This window comes from Symphodus melops (genome assembly GCF_947650265.1).
Source record: "Symphodus melops genome assembly, chromosome: 8".
Lineage (NCBI taxonomy): Eukaryota > Metazoa > Chordata > Actinopteri > Labriformes > Labridae > Symphodus > Symphodus melops.
This window is the reverse complement of record NC_136698.1, coordinates 28,873,196-28,886,279: the sequence shown is the minus strand read 5'-3', so window position 1 is coordinate 28,886,279 and position 13,084 is coordinate 28,873,196. Positions and strand designations below refer to the sequence as shown.

The window sequence follows — 13,084 nt, the reverse complement described above, 5'->3', positions numbered from 1 at the left end:
CTGAGATATTAAACGCACAGTCAGACAGTTTCCTGCTGCGTTCAGTCAGGCAGGAAGTTAAAATGTTCTGTATGTTATATTTCTGTACACAACGTGTCTTTTAAGATGTAATAATTACAAACAGGCTGAAATCTGCCTGCAGCCTCCCCTTCATGACTCTGTGTTCATTAGTCTGCTCTGTCGCTCTGTTCCCCTTAGACTCACCACCCCGTGAACCTGTCAACATATCTGAACCTCAGGGTCCCAAAAAAAGCTTGACCTTTGATCCCACCCCCGGCAGTCCTTTCAGATGGGCCATCAAGTCAATACTGGGCTCTAAACTGGGACCCCCAGGACATGTGACCTATGTGGACAAGCATCCCACCTGGGAGCCCATGGAAGTCAAGGCAGGGCCACTCGAACTGATGACTCTGCCCACCTCAGTTAGACCGGACCGTCTGGAAAACTACTCGGGCCAGGGAAGGGACCAGGAGGAGGGAGGCGATGTGAGCACTCCATCAGCTGCCAGGACTGCATCAGGGGAGGAGAGGGAGGTGGAGGGGAGCAGTGACGGGACTATCTTTCCAGGTGGGGTGGGATTAAAGAAGATCTTGAACAGCAGTCGTGTCAAACTGATTCCTAAAACCCAGACTGAGCTTGTGACTGTGGCCGAGGTCACGACTCTGTTCCAACGACCCAGCACCCCACCTCAGGGCCTCCAGGAGGCCGACTCAGCAGGGGAGGCCCGGGGAGAGATCCTCTACGTCCACAGGCCTACCGAGAACCTCTCTGATGAGTCTTTGCAAAGAGAAGTGGGTATTTCGTACTCAGGTTCCACTTCAGTTTTTAAGAAGCACAAAGAGGGCAGAAAGGAAGTGTGGTCTACGCCTGATGTCTCCATGGAGCTGCTGACCACCTCTGAAGTGACCACGGTGGAGCTTCTCACAACCAGGGACACCCAGAGGACAGATCAGACTGCCACATCAACACCAGAAAATCCCACTAACAACGTGCCCTCTGAGGAGTCGTCTATTTCCATTTCATGGGCTCAGCACGAAAAGGAACAACCGACGAGCAGAGCTGAGCTGCACGGCGACCTCTCAGCGACCTCAGCACCCGGCTCTCACACGTCTACGGATGTCCTTCATTTCAACACCTTTGTCTCAAATGTTGGTGCAACAGAAATGGAGTCCAGGTCTGCAGTTACTGAGTCCTTCATCATAGGAAGTCGGGGGACTCCTTTCAAAGGCGTGAGCACAAAATCAGAGTCTTCAATGACGACAGACAACAAGCAACACAACCCGTTTGGATTTGTGGTACCGGACTGGGCTTTTGGACTCAGGCCCTCAGGTACGTAAGCTTCCTGTGTTCTCTCAGTGACTACTCTTCCCTGTCGTGATAATCATCATGATTATGGTCTGTTATGTAATCAGCAGCGATTGATTTAATGATGTTTGAAGCAGCTCTGCTTCAAAAACAAACATCTCCAACAACATCCACTGTTTCATTACAACCCTAACCCATTACATTCCATCTCCTCAAATCGATTCAAAGGGCTTTAGCATGGGAAACATACATTCATACTGCGATAGCTTATGAAACACAAAATAACGTACATTAAAAGAATAAACAAAGATTCAATATTTAACAGAGCTGGAGGTTTACATTTTGTTTTTATATACAAGAAAGAAAATTAAATAATTATTATAATTTCATTTATCATCATGTACAGATGAATTAATTAACTAACTAACAGTTAATTAATTAATTAATTAATTAACTAGCTGTGCATGTTTACATTGTTGTTGTTTTTTTAAAATAGAATACATGAATAAAATAAAAGATCACAGTGGTCGGATATTCTGCCACTGTGTCTCCTCTTTTTACATCCCCCTCCCTGTTGGTGCAGACAGCAGGGCACTGAGCTGAGACCAACCAGGTCTTTGTGAAGCCATTAGTGGGTCAGAGTGAGATCAATTAGGTGAACTGGGAGAGGCCGAGATCCTAGCAACCAACAAATCAATGCAGACACCAGCTACAAGATTGGACTCGTAATTGAGTGCAGTGTCTTTCTCTCGTTTTCATCTTTGTCCGTGTTCATTTGGCTCTTTGTCTCACGTCTCTTCGATCACGACCTGTTCCTTCACCTCTCGTTTAGAAATCAAGTTTAATGAACAAAACAAATGTTTTATCCTGCGTAGTTAAATTATTCTACCTTAAAAACCCAGATATGTTTCTTTAAAGAGCCAATCAGAGAGCTGTGTAACTTAAAGGACCAATCAGAGAGCTGCTCTCTTCCTGTGTGATCAATCAGCCAATCAGAGAGCTGCTCTCTTCCTGTGTGATCAATCAACCAATCAGAGAGCTGCTCTCTTCCTGTGTGATCATGAAGGAAACCTGCTGTGTTGAAGCTTCTCTTCAACAAAGCAGCAGCCAGTATGTCCTCCTTCTAACTTTAGATTCTGCTCCTGAATGCTCTGGATCTGATTGGACCAGAGAAGGTAGGCGGGGCTTTGAAGGCCGTTTTGGACGCCCCTGGGTTTGCCAGATATGAGAGCAGTTATCAGGTGAACAGGTGTTGCAGCGATGGAAGCGGGCAGTGGAACTGCTTCAGATAGAAGTGATTGTACCCGAGCTAAAAAGCCTCTGCATGTTTCTAATAAGCTCCAGCAGCAGAAAGCTGCTCAAACTAGGATCAATGTTGGAGATGAAACATGGAGAGAGGTTAGAACGCAGAAAGCTTTACAGACCCATGCAGAGCTGGCTAAACACTGAAGCTACAGTGTCCACCACATGCAGAGCTGGCTAAACACTGAAGCTACAGTGTCTCTACATGCAGAGCTGGCTAAACACTGAAGCTACAGTGTCCACCACATGCAGAGCTGGCTAAACACTGAAGCTACAGTGTCCACTACATGCAGAGCTGGCTAAACACTGAAGCTACAGTGTCCACTACATGCAGAGCTGGCTAAACACTGAAGCTACAGTGCCCACCACATGCAGAGCTGGCTAAACACTGAAGCTACAGTGCCCACCACATGCAGAGCTGGCTAAACACTGAAGCTACAGTGCCCACCACATGCAGAGCTTTGTGAGAGGAGGGGGGAGACAGCTCTCTGTGATGATTAGAGTTTAGACTGCAGTACTCATTTTAAACACTAGGGGGCAGAGTGCTGACATTATTCATGTGTCCATAATAACTCAGCGTGTCGGCCATCACAGAGAATTCAAGCTTTACTCACATTGAGCTTCATCCTGCAGTTGATTTCTAGTTTGTTGTTTCCTCCTGCACAGACACTCTCTGTTTGCCTTCAGTAGTTCTGATGTGTTCATATTTGAATGGACTGAGCGGTCCTGCTTGTTGAGTGATTAGCAGCATCACGACTCCGTCCCTCTGAGTGACCTTCACACTCATCATCATAGTTCAGAGAAAAGGACAGCAGTGATGCCTGTTACAGCAGAAGGACACGGAGGGGTGGGAGTGTCCTCTACCATGCTGCAGGAGGGAGCAGGTGGGAGAACGCCTCCAGAGAGCACATGGTTCTTCATCATCTCTTCACCCTCCTCCTCTTTCTTTCTTTCTTCCCCGTATTTCAGACTCCGTTATCACAGCAGCCTCTCTGTGTCCTGTTTGGACATTTATCATAGTGATAAGACGAGGCTCTATAATTCTACATCCACCTTTAAATTCCCCGTCTCTCTGGCCTCCAGCTAAACACACACACACACACACACACACACACACACACACACACACACACACACACTAACAACAACTGTAAATATGTGAAGATGCAGCGGTGTGCCAAGATTACTCTGGAGTAAACCTCCATAATCCATCCCACATGACACACACACACACACACACACACACACACACACACACACACACACACACACACAGGATATGTCTTCATCCTTCATTGTGAGAAACAGAAACATTTCCTTACCCATATCTTCATTTCCATATTGTTTAATCCTAAAACACCAGATTAACAAAACTTTGAATCACAAAAAATAAAACTTAGAAAGTGAATGAAGTGTCCTCTACAGACAGAGGACAGGACACCTCTGTGTGTGTGTGTGTGTGTGTGTGTGTCTGATGGACTCTTTACTCTGCAGCCTCTACCATCTGTGTGTGAATGTGTAGGTGTGACCTGCAAGCTCAAATGCACATATGACCAATGCCAAAAAATACCAAAGCGTTGCACGGTGGTGCGATGGTTAGAGCTGTGACCTCACAGTGAGGAGCTTCCTGTTTTGAATCCCAGTCTGACAGGAGCATCTCTGTGTGGAGTTGAAGCCGGCAGGAAGCTCAGGACATCTGTCTTCAGAATCTTCACTGAATTGATTTATATTTGTAAAAGTTTTATTTTCTCCATCAAACATTCTGTTTGGATATTCTGCAGGTAGCCTGAACATCTCTAACAGTCGTGTTTATGGATTCACAAAGATGCTCCATTATCTTTGCTGCCAACACAGGACCTGCTGATAATTCAGCCTGTCGGAGCTCCATCACAGGGTGCGGTCGGACTGAATGACCAGGGGGTCTCATGAAGACAGATCAATAATTGAATCTCGAGACTGATTCTGGGAACAGCTCTGCGGTAGAAAAAAACCCAACTTTCTTTTAGTTGTTGTTTTTATGAGCACTTCATCATCATCTCACAGCTCTCTAAAGATCAGAGAGGAATCTCCAGAGGTTTTCAGTGTCTCTGGGCATGAAATGTCTTTTTCATCATGGGTTTGTTTCGTTGTGACGCCGCCTTCTGCATACTAATATAAATCTCTGCTGCAACAGACTTTTTTTCCTTTTGCATTCATGGAGAGGAAGCCACCCCAATAACGAGCCCATAACAGAGAGATGGTGAACATGAAGTCCTCGATAAAACTACAAAGTGAAACTGAGGAGCACACAGAAACCATCAAGTGCTCGTTGGAGCATTCACACGCCATCATCTCTCCTGATTTTACTGTCATCTTTTTAAATGAGCCGTATCTGTAAACCTGATAAGAGCCGACCTGCTGGGCTTCATGTCACCCCATAAAAACCACAGTCAGAGATTCACTGAGCAGTTTTTCCTCCCTGATGAGTTTATGCTCCTGTTTCCTCAGCCAGGGCCGTTTCACACACTGTATGAATGAATTACAACATACAGACTCTGTCCATCACTTTATCAACATGACATCAAAACAGGCACCAAATGAACAACAGAGAAAAATAAAGCAACACGTTTTTTCTCTTGCTGTTCTCCAGTGATGAGCGTACATCTGTTTATAGCTGCGCTATAAGTGAGGCAGGACGGGCAGGTCAAGCTCCTGAGGGTGTGTAGACTTTAATTAAGCAACAAACAACATCTCTGTTTGCACTTCATCTCACACGTTTATTACTCATTCAGACACACCTGTCTTAAATACCTGCAATGAAGGTTTACTGTGAGACGTACGGTTTAGGCTTGAAGTCTATTCTTAAAATAGTTTGTCTGCCTCCCGGACCCCGACTGGTAGACGATTCCAGAGACTGCAGACTCTACCTCCTGTAGTACATTTAGAGACTGTAGGTACCAGCAGGTCTGATAACTGCAGACTCTACCTCCTGTAGTTTAGAGACTGTAGGTACCAGCAGGTCTGATAACTGCAGACTCTACCTCCTGTAGTTTAGAGACTGGAGGTACCAGCAGGTCTGATAACTGCAGACTCTACCTCCTGTAGTACATTTAGAGACTGTAGGTACCAGCAGGTCTGATAACTGCAGACTCTACCTCCTGTAGTACATTTAGAGACTGTAGGTACCAGCAGGTCTGATAACTGCAGACTCTACCTCCTGTAGTTTAGAGACTGCAGGTACCAGCAGGTCTGATAACTGCAGACTCTACCTCCTGTAGTTTAGAGACTGTGGGTACCAGCAGGTCTGATAACTGCAGACTCTACCTCCTGTAGTTTAGAGACTGTAGGTACCAGCAGGTCTGATAACTGCAGACTCTACCTCCTGTAGGACATTTAGAGACTGTAGGTACCAGCAGGTCTGATAACTGCAGACTCTACCTCCTGTAGTACATTTAGAGACTGTAGGTACCAGCAGGTCTGATAACTGCAGACTCTACCTCCTGTAGTTTAGAGACTGTAGGTACCAGCAGGTCTGATAACTGCAGACTCTACCTCCTGTAGGACATTTAGAGACTGTAGGTACCAGCAGGTCTGATAACTGCAGACTCTACCTCCTGTAGTTTAGAGACTGTAGGTACCAGCAGGTCTGATAACTGCAGACTCTACCACCTGTAGTTTAGAGACTGTAGGTACCAGCAGCAGGTCTGATAACTGCAGACTCTACCTCCTGTAGTTTAGAGACTGGAGGTACCAGCAGCAGGTCTGCGTTCTGGGAGCGTAATGTTCTCGATTGGTAGTACGAGGAAGCACATATAATGTAAAGAGAATCGGTCCAACAAGTGTTAATGGATCTGTCAAAACATCCATGTGCTGTGTCAAGACAGGAACATCCAAGTTGTAGAGATCTTTAGTGGCTGGTTGCAAGATGATCAATTATATCAGTTACTTGCTTTTTGTTGACCTAATGATCTCTGTCTGTGCCTGTAAATGAGTCAGTTAGGATAGGATTCCTAATCTGCACTTTTCCACCTCTCAGACAGTGTTGTTTATTTAGGTTGAAGTGTCTTTATGAGACAACGACCTTCAGTCAGTCTGACCTGCTGACTCGGGTTGGGTTGAATCTCTGGCATGTTTCGCCTCCCTCACGAGGCGTTTACGAAGAGGGCTCATCGGCGGCTTTCTGCTGTACCAGACTTCTGGTTGTGTGGCTAATAGCAAGAGCTTGTTCATGGTGTGTGTGTGTGTGTGTGTGTGTGTGTGTGTGTTTTCTCCTGCAGGAAGGAGGAACACGCTTTATACAACCTAAAAGACGTGAAACTGAAAATGGAAAACTGGTGTCCGTCTCTGAGGGCGAACCTGAGAAAGCCACTATGTGAAACACGTTGTTCTCTCAAATGTTTTATATGTATGCATTAAATTCAACATCAATCTGAACACTCTAGTCTAGTGTGCATTACTCTGAACTTGGAAGCTGACTTCCACATTATTATTGTAACATGAACAGAAGAAGCTGCAGAGCTCATCAATCCTCGTCTGTCAGAGGCTGCTCAGACGTACCGTCATCACATAACTGACGATCATCTCAACAACAGAACGGCACAGAACAGAATGCCTTTATAACTAGAAGAGATGCTTTCACCTGGATGTAGAAAACAATGATGTATCCACAGTGAGAATATAAGACATACGAAGAAGAGGAAGAACTTTATTAATTGCACCAATGTAAATGACTTTGACTCTGTTACTGAGACAAAGGATCCTATGGACTGTGGAAAATCGTTATTGTCCCTGAGGGGCCCATACAGGCAATACATCCATAAAAACAGCACAGTGACATAAATGCATCAAAGATAACTCCCATGGAAATAATCTTGATGGGCGTGACTGAGGTGAGGACACAATGACCAAGAGTCCATCGAAAATGTGTACAGGCAACAGTGCCTACAGCTTATTGACAAACCCAACAGCTAAACGGGTATCTCTCTCCAAACACAAGTGAGCCTCCTGCCGGTCCTTACTTGTGGTCAATCGTGTTACAAGCCCTAATTCAGGAAGTAACTGAGTCATCAGCTGTACTCGAGGAGTGACTTTCTGCCAGCTCTGACCACACTCGAGACATCATGGAAGTACTGCAGACAGGAGCGACCCCAGCGATGATGTCATTGACTGTATTTAAGCCTTGTACTGTGAGCCGTCCATACGTCTCTACCAGCTCCTCTTAGAGAAGTCACTATAGCGTCACGTTTGAACAGGGAGCTGGGTGCAGGTGATGGCTTATCACGCTCATCGGCAGAGAACACTTGAACAGGCTGTGGTGAGATCTCTGCCTCAGCAAAGCTATTACAAGCATCAGTGAGCCTGTGTGTGTGTGTGTGTGTGTGTGTGTGTGTGTGTGTGTGTGTGTGTGTGTGTGTGTGTGTGTGTGTGTGTGTGTGTGTGTGTGTGTGTGTGTGTGTGTGTGTGTGTGTGTGTGTGTGTGTGTGTGTGTGTGCGTGTGCGTGTGCGTGCGTGTGCGTGTGTGTGTGTGTCATAAATGCAGAGTTCTGTGTTTCTGTCAACACCTCTTCAGCACGCTCTCATTATGTTGAATGTGTTTCAATCCTCCTCAGACTTCACAGGGCGCGTGACGCTCAGCTTATCTCAATCCTCTTTCTCTGCCACTCGGGGTACTCTCCTTCCTGAGAGGGTAAGAAAATACATCATCTGAGAATAAGTTAAAGGAGCAGTCTGTTGCTCTGCCCCCTAGTGTTTAAAATGAGTACTGGAGTCTAAACTCTAATCATCACAGAGAGCTGTCTCCCCCCCTCCTCTCACACAGGTCAGCATGTGGTGGACACTGTAGCTTCAGTGTTTAGCCAGCTCTGCATGTGGTGGACACTGTAGCTTCAGTGTTTAGCCAGCTCTGCATGTGGTGGACACTGTAGCTTCAGTGTTTAACCAGCTCTGCATGTGGTGGACACTGTAGCTTCAGTGTTTAGCCAGCTCTGCATGTGGTGGACACTGTAGCTTCAGTGTTTAGCCAGCTCTGCATGTGATGGACACTGTAGCTTCAGTGTTTAGCCAGCTCTGCATGTGGTGGGCACTGTAGCTTCAGTGTTTAGCCAGCTCTGCATGTGGTGGACACTGTAGCTTCAGTGTTTAGCCAGCTCTGCATGTGGTGGGCACTGTAGCTTCAGTGTTTAGCCAGCTCTGCATGTAGAGACACTGTAGCTTCAGTGTTTAGCCAGCTCTACATGTGGTGGACACTGTAGCTTCAGTGTTTAGCCAGCTCTGCATGTGGTGGACACTGTAGCTTCAGTGTTTAGCCAGCTCTGCATGTGGTGGACACTGTAGCTTCAGTGTTTAGCCAGCTCTGCATGTGGTGGACACTGTAGCTTCAGTGTTTAGCCAGCTCTGCATGTGGTGGACACTGTAGCTTCAGTGTTTAGCCAGCTCTGCATGTGGTGGACACTGTAGCTTCAGTGTTTAGCCAGCTCTGCATGTGGTGGACACTGTAGCTTCAGTGTTTAGCCAGCTCTGCATGTGGTGGACACTGTAGCTTCAGTGTTTAGCCAGCTCTGCATGTGGTGCACACTGTAGCTTCAGTGTTTAGCCAGCTCTGCATGTGGTGGACACTGTAGCTTCAGTGTTTAGCCAGCTCTGCATGTGGTGGACACTGTAGCTTCAGTGTTTAGCCAGCTCTGCATGTGGTGGACACTGTAGCTTCAGTGTTTAGCCAGCTCTGCATGTGGTGGACACTGTAGCTTCAGTGTTTAGCCAGCTCTGCATGTAGAGACACTGTAGCTTCAGTGTTTAGCCAGCTCTGCATGGGTCTGTAAAGCTTTCTGCGTTCTAACCTCTCTCCATGTTTCATCTCCAACATTGATCCTAGTTTGAGCAGCTTTCTGCTGCTGGAGCTTATTAGAAACATGCAGAGGCTTTTTAGCTCGGGTACAATCACTTCTATCTGAAGCAGTTCCACTGCCCGCTTCCATCGCTGCAACACCTGTTCACCTGATAACTGCTCTCATATCTGGCAAACCCAGGGGCGTCCAAAACGGCCTTCAAAGCCCCGCCTACCTTCTCTGGTCCAATCAGATCCAGAGCATTCAGGAGCAGAATCTAAAGTTAGAAGGAGGACATACTGGCTGCTGCATTGTTGTCAGAGAGTTTCCCACACATAGATGATCGCTGGGCGGGCCGATCAAATATATATCTGACCAGCAGCATATATCTGATTCATAAAAATGCTGTGTGTGAGAGAGCGAGAGAGAGTCTGTACACCTCTATCGTAAATGCATCCAAACCAAAGCTTCCCATGCTTCGTTTGAAAAATGTTCATGTTATAATAATAATAATATTTAAATGTACCCTAAGATAAAACAAAAGGTTAATCCCTGTGTCATTCTGCATAGGATTAAAGAGATGCTCTATTAGTATCACAGCAAAATCCTCATTCTGTGTGCACTCACTTCGAGTGAAACATCGGGAAGTTTGGTGCCAAACTTCGAATAACTTCAAAAAATAAGTAAAAATAGACAAATAGCTAATCAGTGGTGCTCCTGACAGGTCTGGACTTAAGATCTGCAGTCTGTCTGAGATCAAGACGAGACTGAGTGAAAATGCTTTTGAGACCGGTCTTGAGACCGAGAGCAGTTTAGAGTATATTGCACCCATGTCATTTATATCAGGTCTCTACTTTCCTCAGGTCTTTGTCAGTCTCTGTTAACTCCATTTTAATTTTGTATTCTCTCTCTTACACGGAGTCCTTTTTCTCTCCATCAGGATTTATCTGTTTACATGTTGAATATCATTTTTAGTTTCTAGTATGTGCACTTTTTTTATCACCCTCCTGAAAACAGCTCAGATTCATCGGGAGAAATCCCTCGATGACTGAGCTGCTGCTGCAGCCTCTGCTTCACTGAGGCTTCATGTGCCCTGTTCAGAGTCAGCACTGCACTCAGCTGTTTGGCCAGATGGTGAAGAGCACAGTCTCATCTGTGTGTAATGAGTCTTTACTAATCGTCTGCAGATTGAATCAATGTCCTGCTCTGCTACAGCTCAGTGTGTATCTGCACACACTCACATTATTATCTGCAAGGTAACCTAAGTAGACATCAGTGAACCTTTGTGGGGAAAATGGACCGACATGGACAAACATCTTTTAGTAGCAATACTGTGACAACATTCAGATTAGCTCTGTGATCGTCTGTGTTTCAGTTCTGACTGGTTTCCAGTTGTGATCCTCCAATCAGCTGCTCTTTACAATGACATTCACAGAAGCAGGGCGCTGACAGGTTGCACGTCTGCTACATGGTCAGCGAACATAACAATAGCAAACTAAAACAAGCTAACCGCTGGTGTTAGTCAGCTTCCTGTCCAAACAGGAAGTAGAGCAGCTCCACGTCTACGGGTAAAAGACAACACAAGGTTCAGCCTGGTTGTAGAAGCAGCTTTCTCCTCTCGCTGTTTCTCTTCACTCTGATTAGATTTTCTACGTCCACGTCCGTCAGATTCACCGCTTTGAATCTCCTCCAATCACTGAGCTGTATCCTAAACTCACCTGCTGCACTCTCATTGGCTGGAGGAAACACACCAGCTCCGCCCACAAACGTCCCGAGTCGACCAGAACAAATCAGAAGAGTGAAATCCAGTCAGAGGACAGAGTCTCTGCAGACACAGTCACACATGTACGGAGGCCCAGAAGGGACAAAGCTTCACTTTAGGAGGAGACTGAGTTTTATTTTGAAGGGACAAAGAGCAGCTTCACTTTAGGAGGAGACTGAGTTTTATTTTGAAGGGACAAAAAGCAGCTTCACTTTAGGAGGAGACTGAGTTTTATTTTGAAGGGACAAAGAGCAGCTTCACTTTAGGAGAAGACTGAGTTTTATTTTGAAGGCACAAAGAGCAGCTTCACTTTAGGAGGAGACTGAGTTTTATTTTGAAGGGACAAAAAGCAGCTTCACTTTAGGAGGAGACTGTGTTTTATTTTGAAGGAGACAATGGAGCAGCTTCACTTTAGGAGGAGACTGAGTTTTATTTTGAAGGGACAATGGAGCAGGTTCACTTCAAGAGGAGACTGAGTTTTATTTTGAAGGGACAAGGAGCAGCTTCACTTTAGCAGGAGACTGAGTTTTATTTTGAAGGAGGAATTGTCTGACTCTTTAATGTGTTTAAATATGTTGATATTTATTTAAATATGTTGATATTTATTTAAATATGTTGATATTTATTTAAATATGTTGATATTTATTTAAATATGTTGATATATATATATATTGACTGGAGGCATGTTTGTGAAAGGGAGGATGTTGATTCAGCCTAAATACCTTTTTGACTTTATAGCATAAGAATTGTCTCATTCAGTAACCAAAGAAAACATCTAAATGCCCAGAGAAATGCTGGTTAAAAAGGGGTATAATTATTTATATAAAAGCTTTATTAATCTTTACACAAACTACAGGCCAATTTTATTGCTTTCACAATTGTCTAAAATCTTGGAGAAGATATTTTCCACCAGATTGGACAGTTTTATTGACAAATATGGGCTCTTAACTGATAGTCAATATGGTTTTAGACGAAATCGATCTACATCTTTGGCTCTAATCGACCTTGTGGAAGAACTAATAACCAGTATTGATGAAAAGAAGTTTGTCATAGGTGTATTCATTGACCTTAAAAAGGCCTTTGACACAATAGATCGTCATATTTTGGTTCAAAAACTGGAAATGCATTGAATTAGAGGAATAGGGCTCAGTTGGATAAAAAGCTATTTAGAACATTGACAACAGTTTGTGCAGATGTAAGAAGGAAAAGTCAAAGCTCCTTAATATAATGTGTGGTGTACCACAAGGTTCAATATTGGGACCAAAAATGATTGTACATTGTATATTGTACATAAACAATATTATCAATATTTGTAATATTTTGAAATGTGTCATTTTTTCAGATGACACAAACATATGTTGTGAAGGAGAGAACCTCCAACAACTGTTGAAGATTATCTCTGGAGAGCTAGCCAAGCTAAAAGTGTGATTTGATCTAAATAAATGATCTCTCAATATAAAGAAAACCAAATTCACCATTTTTGGGAAGAAGAATTAACCATCGAAGTACTGTGTGGTAACATGCAATTAGAAAACTCCTTTTTGAGAGTAATGATTGACGACAATCTCAGCTGGAAACTGCAGGTCAAACATTAGCTGTAAATTGGCAAAGGCCAATAGTATACTTTGTAAAGTAAGACATATATTGAATCAGAAAACAATGCTGGGTAAAACCTACAACATGCACCATGCAGAAAAGGGCAATGAGAATAGTTAGCAATAATATATAATATATAATATGTTGGCTATAATGCAAACACAAATTATTAATTTATTATTTATTTACTATATTTGATATATATATTTAAATATGTTAATATGTTTAAATATGTTGATATATTTTAATATGTTGCTATATATTTAAATATGTTATATATATGAATATGTTGCTATATATTTAAATGTTATATATT

General features: G+C 44.0%; 1 protein-coding gene across 1 annotated transcript in view; it reads left to right on the top strand.

The window, feature by feature from the left end:
* LOC306827731 (neurocan core protein-like) overlaps window positions 1–13,084 on the top strand; it is a 136,423-nt gene that overhangs the window by 86,411 nt on the left and 36,928 nt on the right. The window contains 1 exon segment of the mRNA XM_079349748.1: window positions 199–1,329. Coding sequence (XP_079205874.1) covers window positions 199–1,329 — 1,131 coding nt within the window.